The sequence below is a fragment of the Nelusetta ayraudi genome, unplaced genomic scaffold, assembly GCF_046127955.1.
Source record: "Nelusetta ayraudi isolate G7.1 ecotype Tasmania unplaced genomic scaffold, CSIRO-AGI_Nayr_v1 ptg000007l, whole genome shotgun sequence".
In the NCBI taxonomy this organism is placed as follows: Eukaryota; Metazoa; Chordata; class Actinopteri; order Tetraodontiformes; family Monacanthidae; genus Nelusetta; species Nelusetta ayraudi.
Window position 1 is genome coordinate 802,501 of NW_027466057.1, and position 27,526 is coordinate 830,026.

The following is a 27,526-nucleotide window of genomic DNA, read 5'->3' on the forward strand; positions in this document are numbered from 1 at the left end:
TTTTCAGACCAAAGTAACAATAAAAAATACAAACCCCAACAACTTTAAAATCTCCTCTCTGATTTCTAAACCGGGTCCGTCTTGTTTTCTGCAGCATTTTTTTTGTTGCCTCCCGCAAATGTTTTCAGTTTGCTCGACAAGAAATGTCAGTCTCAACAAGTCGATACGAGTCCTTAAAAAAAGAAGCCACTCAAATATCAAGAAGCCAAAAAGTAAAATATTCCAGACGCGCTCCCACGGTCTGAACTCAGAGCAGCTCCTTCTCTGCAGCCTTTACCGATCCCAGCCTGACTGTTTGCTTGTCTGGTGCCACTCATTTTTAAAAGACAGACTTTAAGAGTGTATAAAAAGAGAAAATGACCGTAAAAATAACAGTAATGTGATGTTTTATTTTTATTATAAAAAAAAGATAAGTAAATATTATGTGTGCCGGACACTTTTTGCAGCGTGCTTTGCTGCTGCTGCTGCTGTTGTTGCTGCTGCTGCTTGTACTCAGGCTGTGTTTCCCCTCTTGCAGTCACCCTTTATTCCCACTGCTCGCACTGGTGTTTGAGAAGTGCGAGTTGGCGACGTGTACTCCGAGGGAACCGGGAGTAGCAGGCGGCGATGTCTGCTCCTCAGACTCCTTCAATGAGGATATTGCAGTCTTTGCCAAACAGGTTATTGTTTTTTTTTTGTTTTTTTTTGTTTTTAAAATATATAAATATACATCCGCATGTTGCAAAGAAAAGACAAATAGATGTGTTGTGGCTGCGCAACAACTGTCTTGGTCTCAAATATGCCCCCCTCCCCTCCCCTTTCCTCCGCTCCATATTTTATTGCAAGTAAACTGTCTCTTGATGAAAGAGCAGTGTGTGCAAGAATTCCCCACACCACATTATGGCATAAAAATCATGCACATCAGTGTGTAAACACGCACACAACCCGCACAAGTTATGCAAAAATACACATGAAAAAAAAAGAAAGAAGAAAAAGAAACTAACTTGTGTTGTAAAATGTGTTTCATTATTTTAGGTCCGAGCAGAAAAACCTTTATTTTCATCAAATCCAGAGTTGGACAATTTGGTAAGCTGCTCTTTGACATGTCTGTCCTGTTTACGGGGTGTCGTTTCTGCGGGAATCTACCGCGCTGCCCGGAAGTATGTGTGTGAATTTATAATGACCGGTCAGTTTGAACGCGACAATATGTCCAGAACTTTTCAAAAAATAAATTGTTCTTGCTCCCTAAACAGTTCGCGTAGTTTTAGAAATTAAAATGTAAAAATAACAAAAACAATGTGTGATGTTTGTTTGTTTGCTTGCTTTTCTCCAGATGATACAAGCCATACAAGTATTACGATTTCACCTCTTGGAATTAGAAAAGGTAAATTGAATTTCAACCCTTCCCGTCCCTATTTAACTTTTATAAAATGTAATATAATATTTAAGCGGCAAAATATTACGCAAATATTTATAACGCTTTGAAGAGAGAATATAGGGTGTTTAATTTTCATAAATGATGCCATTTTATTTTGCCTACCACTCGTGCAACTATTGATAAAAAAAAATACGCCGGAGCCTTGTGTGCGCTCACGTTGCACATTGTTATCGATCCGCAGCTACAGTTTCACCTGCTCATTATCTCCCCAGCTCAGGCCAGGCTGATTATTATTTATTTGATTTTTCTTTTTTTTGGTGCGTGTGTGTGTATGTCCGTGCGTGTGTGCTAGCGTGTGTGTGTGTGTGTGTGTGTGTGTGTGTGTGTGTGTGTGTGTGTGTGTGTGCGTGCGTGTGTGGCTGCGTGCGTGTGTGGCTGCGTGCGTGTGTGTGTCAACTTGTTGCTCAGTCTCCCGAGAATAATAAGCACCGCAACAATTTCTCTATTGTTTCCTCGCCGCCGATAATGCCCCTTAATTGGAGTCACTCTTTGACTGGCTGCAGCAGTTTCCTCATCCTGGGAAAAAAAAAAAAAAAACACAACAGAAAAAAACAACAAAAAAAAACAAAAAAAAACAACAATAATAAATAATGTCTTTTCCTTCCCACCACCACCCGTTCTATCCCCCCCCCCCCCCCCCCCCAGGTGCACGAACTCTGCGACAATTTTTGCCACCGGTACATCAGCTGTTTGAAAGGAAAAATGCCAATAGATCTAGTTATTGACGAGCGGGATGGCAGCTCGAAATCGGATCACGAAGAACTCTCGGGATCGTCGACCAACCTCGCAGATCACGTGAGTAACCTATGGTTTTCTTTGCTTTATCTAAAATTGATGATCCCAAAAAAACATGGCGCGCTGGATTTTATTATTATTATTATTATTTTTTTTTTTATTATTATTTTTTTTTGTCGCGCGCGTCTGCAGTTTATCCCGTCGCGCCCGAGCAGCACATTTCCTCCCCCCCCCCCCCTTTAAAGGCACCTGAATAATCCGCTGTTTGTAAATAATCCGATTTGTTTGATGTTTCCCATAATGCCAACTTTTCAGCTACTTAGCCTCTGCTCGGTGCGTGACCCCGCTGCGGCAAGTCAAGTAAATAGAGCGCGCTGTGTTCTGCGAGCTACAAGAGAAAGAAGGAGGGAGAGAGAGAGAGAGAGAGAGAGAAAAGTGCCGATCGATGTTCTGGGGTCAAAAGCCACATGTGATACAATAGGCCGAGTTATTGTTTTAGGCTTTTGATTAGGGGCGGCCATGTGTGCATAATGCGTCCGTGCTTGTGCTGGTGCGCTGGGAGGAAATGTGTGTGTGTGTGTGTGTGTGTGTGTGTGTGTGTGTGTGTGTGTGTGTGTGTGTGTGTCTTGAGAGGAGGTGTGTGCGTAAAAAACAAAACAAAATCGCCGCCGTGCGTTATGGAGAGTTTGCACGCTGCCCGGAGAACAGAGGAGGGGAAGAGGGGAAGGGAGGGGAAAGAAAAAAAAAAAACGTGAGGCAATTATCTGTTACGCAGGTTTAACGTTAAAGCAGGGTATCAGCACTAAGCCGTAGCTTTAGGCCAATATTTAAAAAGAAAAGGGCTTTATATTTGGCTGCTGTGGGAGCTGGATGCGGCCTGTGCGTAAAGCTGTGGATTCTCCTCCTCCTCCTCCTCCTCCTCCACCTCCTCCTTTTACTTCTTCTTCTTCTTCTTCTTTTTCTTCTTCTTCTTCTTTTTTCACACCCCCCGACCCCCCTCGCCCACCCCTGCCCTCCCCTCGCTGTTCGCTGCTGCAGAGGTGGAGAGAGCCGGTAGCCCCCTTATTGAAACAGATCTCAGAGCTGAAGGCTTAGCATCAATGTCAAGTTCACACAAGGCGCATGATGGCGCGTCTGGAGGCCTTCCATCGCCGCTGATGTTAATGTGTTTAATTGTTTCCTATTGATTTGCCGCGTGCTTCGCTGCTGCTGCCGCTTGCCTCAGCCGCCGCTGCCTGCTGCCGCTTGCTGCCGCTTGCTGCCGCTTGCTGCCTCTGCAGTAGCAGCGGCGACCCCTCCCCACCGCCACAACCACCACCACCACCACCACCAACCCCTCTCCGCTCTCCATTTTATGGCTGCAGGCTCCATAATGCTGAATTCAATTATATGCACCTGAAGTACAGTAGCTTTAAATTTAAAGATCGATTCCTCTGGTTTAAATCGGCGCATTTTCGGTGTAATAAACATAACCCGCCCCCTCCTCCTCCTCCTTCCACCTCCTCCACTGCCTCTGCACCCTTTGAGCTGAGAGTCTATTATTGAGTTGATATCTGGGAATTATTATCTGTGGTAAAAAGCTAATGTTTTTCCGTGGAGGGAAGGAAAGACGTGTGTGTGTGTGTGTGTGTGTGTTTGCGTGTGTGTGGGTGAAATCAGCAGGGGCTATTGCAACAAAGTGAGCAGTTAATATCTGCGCAGCACAAGGCCAAGCCTATTAGGAATTAAAGCAGATTTAAGTGTTATGCAAAGTCGCGGCTCTGCATCTGTTGGCTCTGGCTGGAGGCCCAATAGCGGCGGTGGATTCCCGGCGAAAAAAGGCCAGTTTCCAGGGGGGCGCCGGGCAGTGCAGCGCAACACACTGCACTGCACTGCACTGCACCGCCGCTCAGCTCAGCTCAGCTCAGCTCAGCTCAGCCGCGCCGAGAGGCTCAGTTGGAGCCTGTGTCGGAGCGAAGAGGAGGAGGAGGAGGAGGAGGAAGCGGTCAAAACAGACCGGCGACACCGCGCTCCTCCTCCAGCACAAGTGCAGAAATGAGGCATGCTGTTGTTTATATTTTGGAGATTAGATAAACTGGCCCTGTTTAGCTTCACGGCAGATGGTTGATACTCAAGCCAATTTTCCAGCTGTGCCTCCCGGTGCCCTCAGACAGACAGACAGACAGACAGACAGACAGAGCACACGTGAGAAAATGCACCTATTTCATGTTTGTATTTGCGCTGTTGTTGTTGTTGTTGTTAATTAGACCATTGGATATGGCAATAAAGCAAATCAGGAGCAGCAGTAAAAGGCTGAGGGTTGCGTGGCAGAAGGAGGAGATAGTTTTACACTCGGAGCGGCCGCCTCATTAGCTGCTTCAGCTTTTGAGGGATTTATTTCACTTTTGTAACACCGGTGAACTTTTTATGATGTCTGCTCTGACTGGCGGGCCACCGCAGCGACACCAACAAACCAGCCTCACCTCCTCCGTGTTTGTTTTTAAAGCTCAGATTGCACAAAATGAAAAACGTCCTGCTTCTTTTTAAAAAAAAAAAAAATTTAATAAATGTATTTCTAAACGGGTGAAATGTTTCATTCCTGCTGTTGCGCGTTATGGTGGAAATGTCTGTTGCTGAGAGCAAAACTGCCGGCTGTGTGTGTGTGTGTGTGTGTGTGTGTGTACAGTGCAGTGCAGTGCAGTGAGGTGGAAGCCTCATGGGTGAATAGTTAACTTCCTCAGCTGTGTTGCTCTCTGTGCAACAGCATACAGGGCAACAGTGGCTGAAATTTGCTGTCAAATATGCACAAAAAGCTGTAAAGAAAAAAAAAAAAAAGAAACCCAGGGCACTTTGCGTTGGGCTCGTCTTGGATTCATCTGTGTTATTTACGTGCGCTTGGCTTTATTTTATTATTCATTTCCGCAGAAGGGGATGGAATCCGGGGCCTGATAGTTAGGTATGCTAATTTATTTAGTTACCATCTCTCACGTCCATTTTTTTTTTCCTCCTTCCCTTTGCTTTGATATGCATTTTTAATATATAGCCCTGGGCTACATCTCATTTGGCCAAAGTTGGTTTTTCTGGAGATGATGAGGCTCTTCACTGTGAAGGAGGCGTCCGCCGAGCTTGTTTTCTTGGGAGCGCGCGTGCGTGTGTGCGCGCGCTCCCCGTCTCTGCTATTTTACATCTCTCTCCCCCCCCCCCCCCCCTTCGTCCGTACCTGACAGCGGAGCGTAATGAGTGCGGTTTTATTTACACTTGAATGCAGCATTGTCTGGGAGATGATAGGATTACGGTGGAGTGAGAGCCGGGGATGAGTCCTCGCTGACACTGTTGATTTCTCTTATTGGCTCACCGTGACTATCTCAACCGTGTAGCCCACCCAGAACTTCCTACAGCTATATAACACCCCCCCCCCGCCGCAACCCCAACATCCCAACAAGAACAACCCCATCCCAATTAAAACAGATGGGGATGGGAAGGGGGGGGGTATTATACTTGAAGGCTGCTGCGGAGGAAGAAAAACAAAACTGCGCGTGTGGATTTTGATGCGCAGTGCGTCAGTGGTTCGCTCTCTTGTCTTTTTAATTACTGAAGAATTTTTTTTCCCTATCTCCTCTGCGCTACATCCAATTAAGGGGGGGGCAAATAGAATTAACGGCGTCTGAATATTATCTGTTCTAATGAATTAGCCTATTGTGCCTGCGCGCTATTGTGCCTCTCCTCCAGCGGCGGAGCTCGCACATTAGCGGGAGGCTTTTCATTTTCCCGCCACATATGCATCACAACGGCAGAGTTCCCCCCCCCGTACTGATTTGAGATTCTTTTTCGCAGACCCCGAACGCTTTAGCTTTTCCTGCGGTGCTTACCTCGTGGAGCGGCGTTTGTTCTCACAGAGGAATTTTTTTTTTTTTTCCTTCTTCAGCGTAACTTATCTTCGCTCGACGGCGTGGCTGGGAAAGGAGGGAAAGAGAGGGGAGAAAATAAGCTTTTCTGTGTTTACATCCGGCTCTCCGCTGCAGGCCGCCGGCGATGTGGGCCGCCGGTCAGGCCCGGCCGGTGATGTCACAGGTGGCGTCAAGTAAAGGCAGTATCTTTTCCATCTGGCACCTTTCAGCGATTTTTTTTTTTTGCGCTCGTCTGAATTTCTTTGCTTTGGATTGGTGTTCGGATCCCAATGGCAACGCACGGCGTGCAATCACTTTGTGATGTCTGGCTCGACGTTTCCTGTTTGATTAGTGAGGAGAGGTCCCCTCCCCCCCATGCCGCCGAAGTGGCTGCAGAGGTCAGGCGAGGCGAGGCAAGGCGAGGCCAGGCCAGGCCAGGCCAGGCTCACTTGTTGCGCTGCCCTCCGTTCAGCTGCACCTATGCCCTGCACGGCTGCCAACTGCAGCTGTCCCGGCCGGGGCTGCGCGCGCATCCACGTCGCCGTGCATTCACACGTCACGTGGCGCTGGCGTGCGCCAAATCAGTGCAGCCGGTCGGCCTTTGAAAAAGTTCAGGACTTTAAAATCATACTTTCAGAGCGGACGTTCAAAGACTGTTGTGTCTGGCGTCCTGCTGAACAGATGTGTCTTTATTTATTAAAAAAATATATACATTTTCTTCGTGAGGGAAACAGTAACTATTATAAACTTGCATCCTAGTCAAAACATTTAAATATAGCCAAGGTAATGTTTTAATTATTATTATTTTAATGTCTTCATTTCTGTGTGTGTGTGTGTGTGTATGGCCTACCCTGACAACAGTGCTGCGGCTTGTTTTGGAGTATAAATACTACAGTCAGACCCTTGAAATCTGCTTAAACACGCCCTGATGAGTTATTAGCCGCTAAATTAAGGACTCTTTATATTCGCTGTAATTAAGGGTGTTGTAAATGCTCAGCTGTTCCGCTGTGGCCGATGCTCACCTACACTCTACCTATAAGTGAGTCGTGCTGTATATAATTAACAGCAAGGTGTGTGTGTGTGTGTGTGTGTGTGTGTGTGTGTGTGTGTGTGTGCGTGTATGTGTGTGTGTTTACAAGATGTGCCTTAAAATGTCAGCCGGAGTTTTGATTTATGGCCCTTGCGGATTCCTGGTGCGTCAGCGATTCTCTGCGTGTTCGGCACAAGATCCCTGATGCTGCAGAAGCGGGGGGCAACGCGCACACAGACACACACACAGACACACACACGCGCGTGCGTTCTCAGCCGACTTCACGCCGCAGATTTCCTCACTTTCCTCGCCAGCTCCTGGGGAATTTGAGGGAAATTCAATGATGCCGCTAAATCAATTTTATTCGAGATTCCCGGGGATGTAGGCAGAGCGCGGGGAAGGAAGGCGAGCTCGCGCCAGGCAGGTGTTTGTAAATGAGGAACAGGGGACAGGAGCATGCGGAGGAGGCGGCGGTGGCTCCCCTCCTGCGGCTGGCGATGCGGCGCTACGAGCTTTCCTCCCCATATTGTCCTGCTTTTATATTAATTACAACTTGTATTATCAGCTGCCAGTTGCTAACCCCGGCAAACAGAAAAGGCTGCCCCCAGAGACCACGCTGCCTTTGTGTCTTATTCTCCATCTAGTCCTATTGTGTGTGTGTGTGTGTGTGTGTGTGTGTGTGTGTGTGTGTGTGTGTGTGTGTGTGTGTGTGTTTGCTCGTTGGCATTCTCCTCCTCCTCCTCCTCTTCTTGGTAACACTGCTCTTTAACACAATTAGTGAAGAGCATGGAGTGAACCATGTTTGACTCCTAATTATACCCAGCTTCAGGGAATAGTCACATGGCTGGAGGATTTTTTTTTTCTCTTCTTCTTCTCCTCCTTTCTCATTTGCTTTATTTTTCCCCCTCCTCGTGTCTTTGCGTAGGCCGTTTGGGGTGACGTGTTTTGTTACCTCCCCCCTCCCCTCCCTCCCCTCACCCCATCCCTTCGCCTCGCCACGCCGCCACAACTTGTTTGAACTTTATCAGACCCGCGAGGGCTGTGACAAAATGCTTGCGTGTGTTTGCACTGTGCGCCGCCGCCGCAGCCGCCGCCGCTGTTGATGTGCCCTCCGCGGCTCGGAGAGGCGCGCTAAATTATTCATGGGAGGAAAGGCTGCTTCCCTTTGTCACCTTGTTGGGCTTGGAAAGTTAACGCTTTTGTTGTGGTATTTGTTGTCTTGTTGTTTTTTCTCTCCCCTCTCCGCGGGATGAATGCGAGACGACTTACAGGTACGAACGGGAACAAAGCCCTGCGCCGCCTCATCAAAGATGCACCTACTGCACACTTGGCGGGGGCCCCTCTGCCCACTGGGTTGTTTTTATTATCATTATTATTATTGTTACCAGGTCATATAAAGTGCTGCAGTCTGTTTTTCACCCCGTCTTATACATGCGGCCAGGCCCATTAAACCTATAGGCTAGCGAGTCGAGGCAAAATATATCTCCCCTTAACGCCATTAGCTGAGGTGTCTTTGAATTTAATTTAGTGCCGGCGCCATTAAAAATGACACATTACTCTGCAATGATAGCTAAATTAAGTCCTATTGATTCAGCTGTTGCATTAGAGCCGTGCAGCGCTGGCAAGTGTTGCCGAGAGAGAGAGAGAGAGAGAGAGAGAGAGAGAAAGAGAGCAAGGGGAGGGGTTGTGGTGGTGTGTGTGTGTGTGTGTGTGTGTGTGTGTGTGTGTGTGTGTGTGGGAAGCGGGGAGGTGGGGGGCGGGGGGGGGGGGGGGGGTGAGGGTGTCTGTTGGAGTGCAGCTCGTACAGTTTTTCAGGTTTGTCTCGGGTTTTTTTTTGCTGGCACCGCGCTCAGCGGCGAAACGTCCGATCCAGTCTCGGCGAGTCGCCCCAGCTCGGCTCCAGCAACACGTGCACTCTGGCATGCCGCTGAAGAGTCACATGCCTCCTTATGCTCCTCCTGTTGGCCCAGCCCCCCCCCCCCCCCCCGTGTGTCTCAAGTGGGCCGATTTCCGTAAGAAACGGAACCAAACCCCCCCCCCCCCAAAAAAAAACAAAAAAACGGCAGCGATTGCCATAACAACAGAACGCCGTTTCCACGGAGGGCACCATGTGTTGATCATCCGAGTTAACACATCACCATCATCCGTCGCTCTCCGGGTGCAGACCCCCCCTCCCGCCCGCCCGCCCGCCCGCCCGCGCCCCCCTGGTGGGCTTAAACCCGCGCGCCGGGCTATTGTTTGCCTCGTCTTCTTCGCCCCTCTCCTGGCTAATTCTCCGAGCTCTTTATCTGATTGCCATCCGGTGAACAGCTGACGCTGAGAGGGCCTCGAGTGGCGGGGAGGGTCTGAAGGGCCTTGTGTGTGTGTGTGTGTGTGTGTGTGTGTTTCTCTGTCTGCTGTTTTCAGCCCCAGAGCTGTTTGAGAAAACAGCCCCTCTTTTCCCCCTCCGAAAAAAAAGAAAAAAAAAAAACTTAGCGAGATAAAAGGGCGCCCGGGCTTCGCCTCCGCGGCGGCAAATCAGGTCTGCGCGCCCAGGGGAGCCCCGGCGAGCGCTCATCCTGTAGCCAACCTCCGCTAGTCGTCTCCAGGCCCTCTCCTGTCGGTCGTCCACCAGTACAGCTCACTCTGACCGGGACAACAAAGCAGGCAGGCAGGCAGGCAGGCAGGCAGGCAGGCAGGCAGGCAGGAAAGGGAAGGCAGTCAGGCTCCCCTCTGGAAGTCGACCTGAAACTTCGGCCGTCAAGTCAGGCGAAAATGGTAAAATTCTTTCTTGGAATATTCTGCGGCGTGCACATTTTCCTCTGGCTTTTCCTACGTATGTATGTATGTATGAATGTATGTATGCGTGTGTTTATGTGTGTTTGAGAAGAGGGGGGCGGGGGGGGAGAGAAAAAAGAGGGGGAAAAAAAGCAGCTAAAGCCATAGCGGGAACTGAGAAGTGGGTTGAGGTTTGTGGGAAGCCTTGGTGCAGGCCTGTGTTTGTTTGGCTTGGGCTGGGCTCAAGGGGGGCTGCTTCTCTGCGAGCCCCAGACAACACTCGGCCCGCGCGTCCGCCAACATGTTGTCATCGGGCTCAGGTGACAAGTTAGAGGGAAGGCCTAGCAGGGGAAGCCTTAGCCAGGGTTTTTTTTATTTTTTTATTTATTATTTTTGAACTACAAGGCCAAATCGACTCTTTGGTTTGCAGGACGGCGGGGGAGGGTGGACTGATCCTGGGCGTTTTAAGCGGAGCCACTGTAGCCGGTGACGCGGCCGGCGTGTCCCCACCGGCGGCTGAATGGCAAAGGAAATTCCACCTCTTGCCTGCCTTCGTGTGGCACTGATAAAGCCCTTCCTGTACAGTAGAAAAATCCCGTTTCCCTGCGTGCGGCGGCGACAGGGCAGCGGGAGGCGGAGGAGGAGGCGGAGGTGGAGGAGCAGGAGAGAAAAAGAGCTGCACCAGTAGAGGGAGGGCGGAGGGAAGGGGGAGTTGGGGAGGAAAAAAAAACTTTTCAAGTTTTCAGTTTGTTTATGGACTGGACTTTGAAGCGAGCCAGCTGAGATTTAACACTTCTTTCTCAGCGTGTGTCTGTGTATATAAAAGCCGGGTGCGTGCGCATTGGCTGTTTATACTTCTTGCTCTATTATGTCATTAGCATGTGCGCGGAAAAGGAGTGCGTTTTGCGCAAGCCCTCCTCCTCTGTGGGTGTGCGCGCGTGCTAGCATGTGTGCGCGCGTGCACATTTCTGGCAGATTAGCAGGACAATCACTGTCATATCTTATTTTCATTTCTGACAGTGGTAATGATTAATGCGCGCCTGTGGTCTGTTTGGACTTTTTACCTCCACATTTCTCACTTGACACGGAAGTCTCGGCCGGCTCTGCTTTTCTTTTTCTTGTTTTTTTCCCCTCCCGCTCTTGAAAAAAAAGAAAAAAAAAAGAACGAGCTCTGCCATGTGCGCTGAGACGATTACTCACGAGGGCTTCACTCCCGGTGCCACGTTAACGGGCGCCGCGTTTTGCCCTCATGCATTAATGAAACACTTTGATTACGGCGTTTTGACTTATGGCCAGCTGCTCGGGCCGCATTAGCTTCCGACTCTTCGGCCATGATTCCGCTGGCGTCCGCGGCTGTCAGCTTTGTTGGGAAACAGGCAGCGGGGGCTCTTTTGGCCCTGCCAGGAGTATGGAAGCAGTCCAGGCAGGCAAAGCCCTCACGGTGCTTGTAGACTCTCACATGTGTCACTCTCACTTGTCCTCCGCACTCACACGGCCTCTCTGTCTCTCTCTCTCTCTCTTCCCTGCCCCTCTCCGGCTTTGCTCGGGGGAATGCGGATGGATGCGCGGACCGACCGACCGACGGATCCCACGCTCGTCTTTCTTTTGGAAAAAAAACAAACAAAAACCACAACCTCAGAACCCAGCTTCCTGGAGAGACCACGATGACGCCACCTCCACACACTCAGCCGGCACACCGGGGCCCTCCAGCGGGGGACACGCTTCGCAGAGCGGCGACAACAGCAGCGAGCAAGGTGAGCCAAAGCACACAAATTGGCATGCGTCCCACACACACACACACACACACACACACACACATATACGTATATATGTATGTAAAATGCATGCACGTGTGCACTCATGCGTTAACGCATCGACGTGCGCCGATGCAGGCGCAGATCCATGCAGGACATATTAATCATCGTGCACGCCGAGGCTTGCCAGCGCGTTTTGCTTTAACCCTGTCTAATGTGTGATCAGCGGTGAATAGATGCCACATGCTGACACGCACACACACAGACACACACACACACACACACACACACACACATCCCCGTCCTTTCCTCTCGCACGCTGGATTATCCCGCTTTTTGAATGGCATCCATGTAAACACATAGTCACACCTAAAAATGGACACGCTTATCCAGAGCTCCACGCAATGCAGAAAAAAAAAAAAAAATTAAATAAACAAGCAGCGAGACGCTCCAGCCGAGCGGCGGAGGGGCTTCCAGAGTGTTGCTATTTACAGAGACCCAACAAAAAAGCCGGTGATTAATAGCACATTTCTGCCAGTTCTTGTTTGCATTTAAACCACATTAACTTTGCTCGCACAACGGCGCCTCAATTATGCCTCGCCGAGCCCAGTGTTATCTGCTGCGTGACCTGCCAAACGGCAATAATGCATTTCAAAACAAGCGCATTTGAATTTATTACAGACAGCCTGCGCAAATCACAGCTATCTGTCTGCTGTTTTTGTCACGCTCGGCGTCAAATCCTGACACCAATCGGGCCTCGGAGGCATTTCGCCCGCCCGCCCGCTCGCGCCGGGGATCCGGAGGTGAGGCCAAGGCGGCGGCGGCGGCGGGGAAATTATCGGGGGTTAAAAACGGTTTCATTAAATTAAGCCGGCGGCGGCGGCGGCGGCGGCGGCGGCGCTGGGGAGAACCTTGGCCTGTCCTTTCCTCGTCTTCCCCTGGTGTTTAATGTGCCCATGTTTCCTTTTCATGTCGGCGCAGTGTGTGTGTGTGTGTGAGCGTTTGGATCTCCGTCTATATCTGCGTGTGCCTCCTGGCAGTGTCCACGGTTTTGCATGAAATTTCATCAATCCGTCTGCGCGCGCAAATCCTCAGATGCGCACTTAAGAAGCAGCTCGCTCGCTCGCTCGCTCGCAGAGCAAACAGCCGCCGCGTTTTCCTGCCTGCGTGCGTGCGCGTGCGTGCGCGTGTGCGTTCGCGCCTCTCGCCCCTGCCAATAAGGCATCAAGTACCCCAGGCGGAGCAGCTCGCGCCGCTTATATCACCCCCCCCCCCTCCTCTTTTAGGCAACAGCCGCGCGAACCCTCCGCCGAGGGGCCGCGGCAGGCCTCTCTTGCCCCCGGTTGGGGGGCGGACTCAGCGGCTGGATCACAGGGCGCTCGATGACAGATCGTCGGCCGGCTAAAACAGGATGTGTCTGTTTTGAAGTCTTCAGCGTGATGAATGGCTGCCGCGTAATGATAGGACACTTAATTGAACATGATGGACAAATTCTCCTGCCGCCCGGGCGACGTTTGCCCAGCAAATTGAGCGGTTGCGCTTCAGCAGGAGTGGATTTCTGACTTTCACTTGTGTAGAAGAGACTTTATATTTAAAGGCTCAATTCAATGCATTAATTAAGCACTGAGGGGAAATGAGAGAAGCCCGTCTTTCTTTCCTGCTTTTGCTGGTGCACTCTTCAAGACAAGTGTGGCTTAAAACATGCATATCTGGAAAACAGCCCACTATGATGTCACAAAGGGATTTTTTTTCACCACAGGCCTCTCTTGGGTAGCGGACAGTTCCCCTAGTCAGGTGTTTGTGTTTTTTGAAGAGGGGCCTGAAAAAAAGCATCCTCTTTAGCGAAAAGCTAGCTAATCCAGCATGTTTTAACAGGAAGCTGTAAACAGAGGGCTAAATAGGGAGAGTTTTTCTTTTTTCTTTGATAATTACCCACGTACAAGGCTTCATCCCCGGAGGCCAGGTGGGAAAGTGAAGATTGTGCAGAGCGAGGGAGGGAGCTCCGAACAGGAGGGCGTTTTTGCACGGTCGGTGGAACACTGCGGGAACAACACAGCGAGGTGGGGGGGAGGGGTGAGGTGGAGGGAGGAGGAGGGGGAGCAGGGGTGAGCAGGGGGAGGAGAAAGAAATGCACCGCCTATTGATTATCTTACACACATAAGTACAAGTGACCTGTAATCCACAGAGCACTTATCGACTCCTCTCTCCCACTGTATCCAGTAACAGCCGATCAATACGGACCAAGAGACAGTTACGGTACGGCACCGCGCACTGGGCCAAGACCCAGCCGGGCCGGACCGGATCAAGGGTGGTTGGGTGGCGGGGCGGGGGGGGGTGCATCTGGAGTCTGATCTGGAATTTAACAAGCGCTTAAATACAACATCCAGCCTGCTCGCCGGTTTTTCTTTTTCGTTTTTTTTGCGTGGCGGGAGCGGCGGCGGGGGAGATAAAAAAATAGAAAAGAAAAAACAAGAGATGGGAAACAAAGACGGCGAGGGGATGAAGGGAGGCGGAGGTTTTTAAAAAGAGGCACGGAGCGAAGCGCACGGAGGTGAACGAGTGGAGAAAGTTGAGAAAGTCGTCGGCGCGCGGGGAAGAAGACAGGGAGAGAGAGAGGGAGAGAGGGCAGCTGATTTAATGGTCTAATGAGGCCGTCCTCCAGCCAGTTGTTTTGTGCGAGGCGTGCTCTGACCTTTCGCTCCGCTCGGGAGCCCCGCCGCCTCATTTTTCACATTCTTTCAATTACGTTAACGCTTGAAGCGCTCGCTGGCGCTCCCGACTCTCCGGCCCTTCCACTCTGACGGAGCCCTTCCCCTTCCACAACCTTCTCCGCCTCACCCTCCACCCCCCCCTCCCACACCCCCTCCGCCGTCTGCACTGAACTCGCCTTCCCATCTCAGTACATTTCCACATAAAATTTGTGGTCCGCACTCTCGGCTGGGTCGGACGTGAATTGTGCGTCTCCTACTTCGGTAATGGGGTCTTTAACAGCTTGGCCCCTGTTAAAAGGGGTGACGGCGTGGATCAGCCAACGCGGATGGTGGTGGAGTACGTGAGTTCTTTTTTTTTTTTTTCTCCCCCCCCATCCCCTGCCAAAGAAAACACCGCTCTCTCTCCCGCCCTCCTCCTCTCCTCTTGCGGTGAGGTGTCCCTGCTGTGCGGCAAGAAAAAGCGTGAAAAAGAAAGCAAATCGATGCGGAAGAAACCCCGCTATTGAATATATGACTCAAAAATATCGAAGCGCTCCTGACAACTGTTGTGGAGGCTACAAAGTCACCCCCTCCCCCCCGCCGCCCTCCTCCGCCCTCCCCCTCAGGCTGACATGCAGGGGGATGCGGCAGTCTCGCCTCCCGCACGCAACCGCGCATCTCCACCAAAATAAAGTTTTTGTGGTTTTTTTCTCTCTACAACAACAGGTCTTTGGTCTGTTTTTTTTTTTTTTTTTTACAATTTGGCCACCGCCGTCCTCCTCGAACTTCCGGGTCGCGTCTCGCAAGCTGCCGAGCGCTCGCTGCACTGAGCCGGTGCCAAAAAAACAATTTAGCAAGTGCACAAAATATGCATTAGCCCTCTTGTGGTATAATTTGCTGTCAAGCAGCGAGCCAAGGTGGAGCACGCTCGTAGCTGTCAGTAAACATAGCCAGTTAAGGGTTCTGACACGTGTGGAGAGAGAGAGAGAGAAAAGCTTTCAGTCGAATACTTAGCGTTGCATCTTATTCCGCCCCAACTCAATTCCTACCAGACTTTATTTCTCTTTTTTTCGTTTGTTTATTGTTTTGTTTTCTCAGAATTTCCCACCAAAAGAAGAAAATATGAACTATCAGCCCGGGGGCAAATCCTGCACTCTCACTTACTGACTCGGAGCGAGTGACTCCCTGCGTGGTTTTCTTCTTTTTTTTTTTGGCTAGATAAACAAATATCAGCCGTTAATGGGAGACGGTTCAGAAGGTACACGCACGATAACAACTCCAGCGGCTCCGCTCGCACATCATCTTGATTCACGGCCCTTTGGAAGTCCTCCAAGCTTATCTTTAGACATCACACGCGTCAGTTTGCTGGGAGTTAAACTTGATGAATGTGCGCGCCTTAAAGACGAGCGCCGCTCTCCCCACCCGCCGACGTCTGCCAGCGTTTAAACGCGAGTGGTGCGACGGCGCAGCGCAGGCGAAACAACCTGCGCATTTGGCCACTCCGAACGCATCTGGGTCAAACGCGCTCGCTCGTGAACTTTGGAAATCGCCCGGCGCTAATTCCGCGCGGTGGGAGGGAGGGAGGAGGAAGCAAAAAAGTTTTTTCTCTTCCCCTTTTTGCCTTATATGTGTGCATTCAGCTGTGTACGAGCTAGCAAGTGTGTGTGTGTGTGTGTGTGTGTGTGTGTGTGTGTGTGCCTAAGCTCCAGTCCAGTCCACACTCGTAATTATTAGCTATGCATGAAGACCAAATCCACGTTGACATCTTGAGTGGTGAGCAAAAAAAAGGGGGCTTTTCGGTACAATTCCCCGATTCCACGCTAGATGGAAGAGGGAGAGAGAGAGAGAGAGAGAGAGAGAGAGAGAGAGAGAGAGAGAGAGAGAGGGACGGCTCAGCGGACGAGAGGAGAGAGCGTTTTGTACATTTTCTCAGCAATTGAACAATCGCCGGCCGCTCGGCAGAGAGACGGGCTCCCCAGAGAGAGAGAGAGAGGGAGGGAGGAAGGAAGGCGGGGACGGATGGATGGATGGAGGGAAGGGGAGGACGAGGGAGCCAGGCTGTGCTCTGCGGTATGACGGTGGGTTTGTGCCCAGTGTGGTGAGCCCCCCTCGGACCCCCCCCGAGGCCGGGGGCCCCACTCAGAGTGTTTTTTTTTTTTTGTGTGGAGATCACCGGAGGATGGGAGGGTCACCGCGTCCTCTCACCGCGGATCCTCGGCCTGTTGAATCAGCCACTTGCCTCCTGCTCAGCCGGGGGGGGGGAACAACAAAAAACCTCGAAAAGCAGGCGGACGGAACCACAAACACACAAACGACGACGGCGGCGGCCGAGAAGGACGAGAAGCCTTGTTAGCGTTTTAGTGCGCACTTCAGCCGCGGAGGGATCGCCGAGGTGTGTCTGTGTGTGTAAAATATATAGAGCGCGCGTGGGCGGGCGGGCGGTGGAGGGGCGCACGTGCACGTGCGAGCCAGTTGCCTCTAAGTGCCTGTTAGAGTTTAATTTAGTGTAGTAATTAAAGGCGAACACTGGCCCATAAACAACAGATAAACAATAAAGGCAACCCAGGCCCTGCTGTTTCATGGCTCTCGCTCCCAGCTGTTGGAGCGCCGATCTTTTTTCACCCTTTTTTTTTTTTGCCGTGCTTCCGACGCAACGCCGGGGCAACACGCTTGTGTGCGTGTGTGTAGCAAAAGTACATTTTTAGCTCGCGATGGCAAGAGACTGGACGCACGCAAACTCACACGCAGGGGAGGAAAGAGGGAACGTAAACACACAGGATGTGTCCGCTTCCCTCCGTTTGGAAGAAAAACACAGTGAAGCAATCAGGACGGAGGAGCCGCCCGCCTCGCCAGGCCAATTACTTGCAGATCCCGCTTAATGGCCGCGGCCATCACGCAAACATTAGCCGAAGCGCGGCGGCGGCGGCAATGATGATGATGATGATGATGATGATGATGATGATCGGCGCACATCATCATCATCAGTGCCGCCGTGCTGCAGTGTGGCGTGTGAACGCGGTGATAGAAGAAGTGCAAATTTGGAAGGGTTGAGGTTGATGATGGCGGGAAAATACCCAACACAGGCCATCAACGTAAGACTGCAATATTCTGGGTCTTATTTAAAAGCATTAAAAACTACGATAGCAACCAGAGGACGATATACATTCTCAAAGCGACTACTTGGAGATGCATTTCTGAAGACTTTCTTGACTTTCCCTCTCTTTTGTCTCGTTTTTGCCGCTACGTTGTGACTCAGTGGCCGGCCAGTGTTTCCCCGGGAGATGCTAACGGGCGCTCGGTCGCTGGGTGTCTGCTTGGAGAAGCAGTGCAGCGTCTGGCTGATGGCTTGTTGGGAAGGGGCGGGGCAGCTGCTGAAAGCTCCGCCAGACTTGCTGCTGCTGCTGCTGCTGCGGGTGGGGAGGGTCGGGGCGGAGGGGGGATACTTTCATGATCCCATTAGCATAAGAGAGGCTAAATTATTCATGCCGAGTGCTTAATCTATGGGGAAAAGTATAGTTAATGCACATAGTTTTAAAATGGATCGCGGCCCGCCTTTGCTCCAACGCCAGATTCTTGCTGGATTCAGCATTTGCCGGCGTTTACGGGAACGACTGTCACTCCCCCCCACCCCCACTCCCGTTGTGCGTGCGCAAGCGTGCACGTTTGGGGTTGGTGAGTGGCACGCCTGCTCCAGCTGCTGCTGGGTTTGGAGCCAGGTCCAGGGGGTCTTCACGGGTCCCGTCCTCACTCTCATCCCTTCTCTCTCCCTCACTCCCCATTCTTTTCCACCTCTCTTGTTGCTCCGCTCGCCCCCACCTCCCCCATACTGTCTTCCCCCCCACCCCACCCCGACTTTACCCCTCTCCGCCTCGCTCTCAGCGTAGCGCGGATTACCTGGCTTTCATCCAAAATGTGATTAAAGAGAATGATCGGCTCCCTCAGCTCCTTCCTTCCTTCCTTCCTCCCTTCCGCTCGCCGCTCGTCCATTTTTTCTCCTCTCCCTCTCTCTCTCTCTCTCTCTCTCTCTCTGTCTTTCGTCTGACCCCGCGTGTTGTGTTCTCAGAGTCTGTAGATCAGGGGGGAAAGCAAGGCAGCCAAGAGAGAGAGAGAGAGAGAGAGAGAGAGAGAGAGAGAGAGAGAGAGAGAGAAAATGGGAGGGAAGGGATTGCAAAAAAAACAACAACAGCGAAACAATGAAAGCAAACAAATTGTCAAAGGTTGAGTCGTGCCAGCGCGGAGTCGGCTCCACTTCCAGTAAGCGAGCCCTCTCGCCCACAACATCACCGCCACCGCCGCCACTCCGCGTTTCCTTGCATCCACGCAGCCCTCAAAGCCCCTCTGCCTCCACTCTGGTCCCTCTGGTCCATAATCACCCTCCCCCATCTCCTCCCTGCACTGGCCCGGCTCGGCTCGGCTCGGTCTGGCCAGGAACTGGGTCCTAGACAGCAGGAAGGGCACATTAACTGGGGCAGGCTAATGTGCAAAGTAACGTTCGGGGAACACAGGGGGAAAAAAAAATTACCGAGATTATTCTGACAGCAGCTGACGAGAAGGTCGGCTGCGCCGCAACGGAAGCTGGAGGGGGAGGAGAGATTCTGTCCTTTTGTTGTTGTTTTTGTTGTTGTTGTTGTTTTTTTTTTTGTTTTTTTTTTTTAAAAGGCCCACTGCGTAAGATTCAGAAGCTTCTAACACGTTAGCGGCGCCCAAAACGCAGAAACCCAAACCGGACGTGAGGAAGAAGACGCTGCTGCAGTCACGATGCAGTGAGAAGGCTTCTTCTTCTTCTCCTTCTTCTTCTTCTTCTTCTCCTTCTTCTTCTCCTTCTTCTCCTTCTTCTTCTTCTCCTTCTTCTCCTTCTTGTATTTTTTGTTTTCCTGGCCTGGAAACAAAGAGCGCTGATCCGTCCCTTCATTATGCAGCGCTTTAACACACCCATGTTGCGTCGCTGATTACACCAGCGCACGCGGTGATGACGAGCCGCACAACAAAAACCACTGAAAGGGATTTGAGCTGCCACCTCCCCCAAGGCCTTTTTTTTTTTTTTTTCGTTGTTGTTGCAGCATGTTGGATCACAGTGACTCCGATTCCTGCACAAGGCCAGAGCGGATTTTTTCTTCTTCTTCTTCTTCTTAACCCGGGGAGGAAAAAAAAAAAAAAGAAAGAGAAAATTTCCGTCGTGTTTCAACAGGCGAGCCCGAAGGGGGTCAGCCGAGAAGTCACCCTTTAAGAGGTGATAATCCAATTGCTGGAGTCCTCAACAGATTCATTTTGCCTCCCTGCGTCTGGCGGCGTCTGGCGGCGGCGTGTTTGTGTGTGTGTTTATAGAAGAGGGGCGAGCGAGCGTGCTGGAACCTAATGGTGGGGGAGAGCGGGAGAGCCGGGGCGGCGAGATGCCACCAGGTTCTCCTCCTCTGTGTCTGTCCGACCCGACCCGGGGGCCCCCGCTCTGGATCAGAGAGGGGTCACGGGGGCCAACTCTGTCAAAGGCACACCTGCAGGGAAACTCCAGGAGGAGGAAAAAAAAAAAAAAAGAAGGCTGACTGCCGGCTTACGCCGGGCCGTTTAAGGTGCGCTTATTTGGAGTTTAACCCTGACTTCAGATGTCCTTTCCCCTCTCCGCCTCTTTGTGTTTGACCAATGGGCCTTGCGCTCTTTCACTCTCTTTTCTTTCTTCTTCAAACCCCCCCTCAACCTCTTTGCCTCTTTAATCTCCCCACCGCCTCACCCTCCCAGTTCTCCTCCCTCCTAATGTCCCAACCTGACATCGCGGTGGTGAAGCCCTGACAAAAAAAAAAAAAAAAAAAAGACGGCCCAGCGGCTGAGTGGCTTAGCGGAGGCCGGCTCTGGCTTGTTCCTCCCGCCGTGTGTCTCTCCCTGTGTGTGTGTGTTTTCCCCCCTTCATCTCCCTGTGTTTGCATCACGGAGGCGCATTCTGCCACTATACCCTACAGGTAGTGCTTTAACCAGGCTGCCGCCGCCGCCACCGTCCAAGAGAGTGGGAGGATGATAAAGAAAGTGTGTTACAATCCGAGTTCCTTTTCCTCCCCTCCGACGATTTTCACGCGCGCATCTTTCACGTTTATGCAAAGCTTTTGAGGGCATTATGCACGATAAGCTCATTTTCTAGTCTGATTCCGACTCTAGTACATGCTTTAATGACTCTTAAAGCCAAGGGCTGCTTTTTTTAGGCATAATACAAGTCTCTCGGCTTCCCATGTAGTCGCGGTGGTGATGGTTTTTTTTTTCTCTTTCCACACCTGATCACTTTTGTTCGCCCATTTTATGGCTATTGGGGAGCAGGGCGCGGGCCGACGGGGGGTGTGAGGTGAGTGATTTGACAGCGGTTGCCGCCACGAGCCCTAATGTTTATTGGAAGCGAGCGTCTAATAATTTTTGATTACCCCAGAGGAGGTATTAGCCATGTTAGTCAGCAAGGATAATTTCTTATTTACATGCCTGGAGCAGCGAACACTCAGAAGGAAACGCTGGGGCTAAATGTGCAACAAAACGAATCCAACGTGCCAGAGAGAGAGAGAGGGAGAGAGAGTGAGAGGGAGAGAGAGAGAGAGAGAGAGAGAGAGAGAGAGAGAGAGAGAGAGAGAGAGCGAGAGAGACGCTCCATCCTGGTTGGCTGCAGGGCTGAGGCTGAGAAAACCTTCATTATGCATTTACCATAATTCATTTAGAGGGTTATCAATTTGCAGAATACAGAGGAGATGTTTGGAAGGGGGCTGGCGGGTGAGGAGGGCGGGCGGGTGAGATGGGGGGTGGGGGGGCGGGTGAGAGCACCGTATCAAACACAGAGAGGAGGGAGAATGAGGGAGATGAAAAGCGGCGGAAGATATTCAAGGATAGCTCGGCGCCCGGGTTTACGGAGAGGGAGAGAGAAAAAAATGTTGCTCCAATTACACACTTTTCCGTGTTCTGAGGCACAACTTGCATGTTAAATGCTGCAATCGCTCGCCTTTTATTTTTTTCTCACCACTGTCACGCTCCGCCCCCTAAAAGAAGGAGAAGAGAAAGAGGAAGAAGCACAAGCCGATTTCCTTTTAATGAAAGCCATTTGGCCCCGGAATTTCTTTTTTTAAGAGTGAAGCTACATGGAGATGTTGCCGTTCAAATATTGCCTTTGTTTTCGTTTAGCATCGGTCTTTGTTTAGCTTCTGCCCTGCTTGCTCAAGGAGGTTTCCTCTTTCTCCTCGGGAGTGGGTTTTCTTTTACTGCGTGTTTTCATTTTTCTCTCCTGGCAACAGCGACGAGAGAGGCGAAGAAAAAGACCTTTAAAAGCATCTTTTCCCTCCGCCACTGGGCGAGGATGACTAAGGCCCCATTAGAACAATTGGAGGAAACTTGGGGAGACGGGGAGTGTTTTAGAAGAATGAACGCGGCCACAGAAAACACGGCGTCCAGTGATAGCCGCTGCTTTCTTTTCTTTCATTATCTCGGGCGCAATATCCTCCACCTTGGAAAAAGTGCTCTCACCGCACGGCCCGACTTTAAAAATAAAACAATGAAAACAGCAGTGCAAGGGGGCGGCGGTGGGGGGAGAGGAGGGGGAGGGGTAAAAAAAAAACAAAACCAAAAAAAAAAAATACTTATAGTTTTTTTTTTCCCAAAGTAAAATGGATGGCGGGCGGGGGGGGGGGGCTCACATTGTTTGGCGGGAATGCTGACTCCCAGGGATGCGCTCCTTAGACAACTGAGTGTCTGCGGGAGACATCTGTGGAGGCTGACCCTTGTGACCCCGGAAAGAATGCTCTTAAGGTGGTGTTGGCGGTGCTTAGGGAGAGGAGGGGTGGGCTGCCTTTGCCACTGCGCCGTGGCCTACAGGATCGCCCGGCGGAAGCTCACAACAAACACGAACTGCCGGCCGGCGAGTCGATGGATCGGGAGGGGAGGAGGAGGAGGAGGAGGAGGAGGAGGAGAAGAAGAAGAAATATATATATATATGTGAATTTACAAGACAGAGTTGGGGAAGAAAGTGCCAGATGGGAGGGGAAGAGGGAGGGCGGACGGGAGTTGATCTCTCGCCGCTTCACCCCTCATGAGATCATGGTCCTGCTTTAGGAGGCAGAGGGAGAGGAGAAGATCCCTCACTGCTGCTGCTGCTGCGGCTGCTATTCAAAGCACCTGCCATTGTGTGGGCGCCCATCCAGGCCCCATTGTTGTGCAGAAATTAGTCGTGCTCCCCTTGCGGCCCGCTCGGACCCCCGTGTTGCGTTCGGGGGTTCCGCTGGCCGCGGTGTGGCCCCTCGGAACCTCCTCCTCCGCTGCCCTCCCGGTGGACACCGTCGCGCTGTTTCTGTCTCCATGAGACACCCTCGCATTCCTGTAGTTCTTCTCTTCTTTTGTGCTCCTTCCCTCCTTTGGTTGTTTATGCTTATTGTTCTTCGGAGCAGCCCCCTTATTACACATGCGGTGATATTTTTTAAGGGGCCTCTCTCTCCCCTTTGATTTTTCTTTTTCTCTTTTTTTTATCCGGGTCTCGTCGGGAGCTGTAGGGCTGGCCCGGCTTTTAGGGGCTCCCCAGCCGGCGTCTCGGAGAGAGCCGGGCTTGAGGGGGAGGGGGGTGGGGGGGGGGGGGTCGCGAGAGGGGCCGGGGCTGCCGGGGCCTACCGGTGCTACCGCGTGGTCGGGGAGGGGGAACGGGGGAACGGGGGGAGTGGAAGCGAGGGGGAAAATTGAAAAGTCAATAACGAAGGCCGTGCAGGAAAAAAAAAGGGGGTGGGGGGGGGGGGGGGGCAAGGGGAGGGGGGCAAGGGGAGGGGGGAGAGGAGGAAAGGGCGAAACAAAAGGAGATGAAGAGCTTCAAAAAGCTGAGAGCTGCAGAGCACTTCTAATTAATAGCATCAGAGGGAGACCTTTATCTTTTCTTTTCTTTTTTTTTCTCCCCCCCCCCCCCCCTTCTTCTTCTGGAACTTTGGCGTTGCATATTAACTTGCGAGAGGCGATTAAGAGCTCACATTGTGAGTCAGGGTCCATCGCGCTGGCAGGCCAGCACACTGTGGCCTCCTCCTCCATCTCCTCCTCCATCTCCTCCTCCATCTCCTCCTCCATCTCCTGCTCTTCTTTTCTTTCTTGGAAACGACATAAAAAACAAATGAAATCAATGGCAGCGAGTTGCCAGGAAAATTAAAACCGGCGAGCAAAACACAACCTTTTGCGAAACCAGCCACTCATCAGTCACGGCGGCGGAGGCGCCATCGTTAAGGTCTGCGGCCATTCGTCAGACCGCCGTCAAAACGGATCCCTCTTTGTCGGAAAAATTCAGCTTCCCAGCATTTTTTTCCCCCCGGCATTGTGTTTTATCAAACGCTGTTATCCTCCACTCCACTGTGTAGACTTTACGGCCGTTTCAGCACAGAAAACTTGCTTCGCTCTGCGTCGCAGAACAGATTGCACTTCATCGCCGCTCTGCCTTTCTCCGCGCGTCTAATCAAAAAAGGTTGAGGTCAAAAAATACGCCAAACACGCATATTTTTCAGCATTTCTTTTTTTTTTGAAGGGGTCAGCGAGGCTGTAATTTGAACGCAGCCTTTGCAATTTGTACTTTTTTCTCTCTCTCCCCCCCACCGCCGTAATAGGCTCATGTTTCTGCCGTAATTTCCACCTCCAACAGCTGTCAAGCCCCTAAAAATCAAAATTAGTGCCACGGAATTGGGCTTTAATGAAATGACCTGCTGGATGTACCTTAAGGAGCCGGGGCGGACAGTCAATACCAGCCATGTCAAAAAGCCTGCGTGCCGAGCCGCAGCCCCATTAACGAAAGGAAATAGTCTCAAGTAAATGTATTAAGCACTACTTCCACGTTCTAATTATATTTTTTCCCCTCTCCCTTCATAATTCATTCACTCTTTCATTAGCGCTTAGTATTGAAGGGGGGAGGGAAAAAAAGAGGTGGTGGGGGTTCGGGGGGAGGGGCGGGGGGGCTTTTAACTGGCTCTTCCTGCCTCGCGGGGTCACCAATTATTTGTCACGCCGTATTACAGGAATGTCAGACGAGCCGCAGTCGCACGCCGGGAGCAGCTCTGGCGTCCCGGCTGCAAGCGGCCAGGACGGACGCGTGTCGTCTCGCGTCGTCGGAGGCCTTGTCACAGCACCAACTCCAACACTGTGTGTATTTAGGTGCTCCACCGTGAAGTGCGGAGCCCGGGCCTCCGATATATCCACGGATGTAGCGGCGGAGGCGTGTGGATGTGCGGCAGGGTGCAGCGGCGGGACGCCCGGGCCGTGGTTATTGACTTGTAAAGGAGCTGCTAGGTGAAGGGTCTCGACAAGACATGAGTGGCTGACTCCCTTGTAAAGACGTATCTGATTTCCCCACTGGTTGCCCCCACCCCCGCACCAACCCGCGCACCCGACCCCGAGAGACCGTTCACCTCATCTTATCAGCGGCTCACCTGCCGCCACGGAGGGAACACGGGTCGAAAGACGGTTTCGTGATTTTTTTTTTTTTTTTTAAGTTGATAAGTGAGCATCTAATAGTGTTTGAAGAGTCCTTAAAAGGGGCGGTTGCCTCGAAATTAGGTCAGAGTGGCTCCCTGAGTGCCGGCTACGGCCTCGACGGAATAATCAGTCGGGAATTTGACGATGGCAAACAATTCCACACGCGATGAAACTCTTTTTGCGGTTTGGTTCTAGCATCAATAACCCAGATCTTAACACTCCGTTAAGGTCGGAGTGCTTCAACCACAAGGGGCCTCCGTTTGGTGAAGTAAGTTCCTCAAAGCAGCAGTGGTGAGGAGCAGAACCGGCAAGAGGCAAATTCCCTTAATTTGCGCCAGTGTTCACAGGTGTAGCGGCATCGCCGAGAGGTCAGCGCGAGCTCGGCGCGGAGCGGAGCGGCAGAAACCTCCTCCCCGGTTCTTACTAATTTATGAGCGCAAACTGACAGAGAGGGAAGGGGAGAGATGCAGGTGGAGGGAGGAAGTTTTCATTGACTCTCCGGAGCCGGGCCCCAGCCGAAGGCCCTGGAGGGATCTGGCTCAGTTTGAACTTTATCAGGGGCTACGCTTAATCAATACGCTATCGGAAAAAGAATTAATTACTAAAGCAGAATAAAACAGCTGCATTTTAAACCAAGGATTCATCAATTCTGTAATCTCTTGGTTACAGCTCAGGTGTCAGGAGGATCATTTCAGCTCCATGTAATGAGGAACTGTGGGAGTTTGAGCCAAACCCTCCCGCCTCCTCCTCCACCCCTCCCCCCTCTCCTCCATTCCTGACCTCCTCCTGTCGACGCTCAGCCGCTACGCTCGGCCGCCTAATCAAGATATTTTCCCCGCATTTGCTTAATTGTTTTTTTTTAAGTCAATTTTCTTTCGCCCCCAGCTCAGCTCTCTCTGTTTTTGCAGAGGAACCCCCTTCTTCTCCGTCCTTAGCAGGCCCGACAACTTTAACCCCCCTCCCACCATCCCCGCCACCACCTCCCCCTCCCGCCCAATCCCACGACACTCGCTCCCTTCCCACCAAATTCCTGTCTTTGCGGGGATGGAATGAGGGGGTATTAAACGTGAAATCGCTGGTGCAGATGCCAACCAGAACGGGACGTTCCCGCTGCTGCAGCGGCGATCAGGCCGGACATTCCTCCCTCCACTCAGGCCGGGACACCGCTGGTGTGCTGGGTCGGGGGGCTCCAAGAGGGGAATACGGCGGAAGGTTGGTGGCGATGGCGCAAATTACATGGTGAAAAAAACATTAAAGGCCCCACGTGATGCACAAGTGGCTTTATTTGCTGGCTCCGCTTTCCAGAAGGTTTTTGCTAAAACATGTTTTAACAGCCGCTAGCCGTTGTTAGCCGTTGTTAGCCTTGTTTCAGTTCCAACAAAGCATCGGTTTCAAAGCTACGACTTGGAGCTTTTTCGGGAGGCTAACCTTGCTAGCATCATCAAGCTTGACCTGGAAGAAAATATATCTCGGGGACCTTTAATTATTTTGTGTGAATTTGATGCCAAACCACCACAAACAATCGCACACTGAGGGACTAAGGAGCCGTGCAGTGTTGTCTCTCCTCGGCTGCTACGTTGCCATGTCCACTGCCATCCACCCTCTGCAGCCCCTTGACCTCTTATCCCAAAGCCTGTAAACGGACCGTCCTCGACTCGCCATAATGGGGGGATTTCAAGGCAGGTTGAAAAGGGGTTATGGGTGATGAATTGGGTTTTTAGTGAGCTCATTAGGAAGCCAAACAGAGTTTAGACTGGCGGTGCGGGGCAGCAGCACAGTAATCAGTTCTGCTCGCTTTGTTCCCTGCCTCCAGGACATTCGTCTGGAAAAAAGAAAAAAGAAAGGGGAGAGACGGAGGAGGGGAAAAAAAAAGGAAAACTTCATGGCATTTGGCTGATGAGAGGGCTGCTGAGCAGAGGCTACAATCTGATGGTTGACTTGTTGATTTATAAACCTTTATAATCCATTTACTCCACCGAAAGCCTCCCTCCGGCGGCAGAGAGCCCCGTCGCCGTCAAAGTTTGATGCCGCCGACCCGCCAGGTGTCGCAAAGATGTCGGCCGAATCATCCTCCCCCGTTTATTTGTTTGTTTGGCTTGACTGGGTAATTGAGCGCGGAGAATCACGGCCGCCGCCGCCGCCGCCCGAATCAGACGTGGAACTCGACGGCCGGAGCTGTTTCGAATCAGCGGAAACCGCACTGTGAAATGCTAAATGAATGTTAAGAGTCGAACGGCAGAAAAACTGGCAAGCTGCGCGCAGCTGCGCAGCTCTTGCGGCTCGGGTGGAAAGACTTTGATATATTATAGTTCCTGGAGGGGATTGCGAAGTCATTCCGCCGCTCGCCGACGCGTCCATACGATGCGTTTGCTCCCTTTTTTTGTTTTTCCCGCGTCGCCTCCGCTGGCCCGACGAGGTTTCCTGGAGAGCGGAGGCCGAGCAAGCGGCTGGTTTTTTCTAACGATCGCGGCTCTCCTCCATCCAACGCAGCCTCGCGCAGCTTTTGGGACGTGGCGATTCTTAAATTTTTAATGCCACGTCAAACCATAGGGTTTATGCATCCCTGCGGGCACCCCATCCCTGTTTTGGCCCGTTGTAATCATTATGAATTATGGAGGGAGCGATGGAGTCAATATGCAACTGTATCCACCGAAACAAAGTGCAGCTGCGTCGCGTCCCGTTGTCTGCTGCTGGTTAATCGGAGGGGTGAGCGGATGAAAATGAGGTGCTTCTGGCAGGTTGATCCGCTTTTATTTAAAAAAAAAACAAAAAAAACACAACAAACAACCAACCAATCGAGATCACCTGAGAGACTAATGAGACCCTGATTG

At 51.6% G+C, this 27,526-nt stretch overlaps 1 protein-coding gene across 12 annotated transcripts in view; it reads left to right on the forward strand.

Annotated features, from left to right (window-relative positions):
• meis2a (Meis homeobox 2a) overlaps positions 1-27,526 on the forward strand; it is an 88,618-nt gene that overhangs the window by 2,991 nt on the left and 58,101 nt on the right. For all 12 annotated transcript variants that reach the window (XM_076017671.1, XM_076017676.1, XM_076017674.1 and 9 more), the window contains exons 3-7: positions 518-659; positions 1,015-1,065; positions 1,313-1,363; positions 2,063-2,212; positions 11,445-11,559. In XM_076017671.1, the coding sequence (XP_075873786.1) occupies positions 518-659; positions 1,015-1,065; positions 1,313-1,363; positions 2,063-2,212; positions 11,445-11,559 (509 nt within the window). The remainder of the gene's footprint in view (positions 1-517; positions 660-1,014; positions 1,066-1,312; positions 1,364-2,062; positions 2,213-11,444; positions 11,560-27,526) is intronic.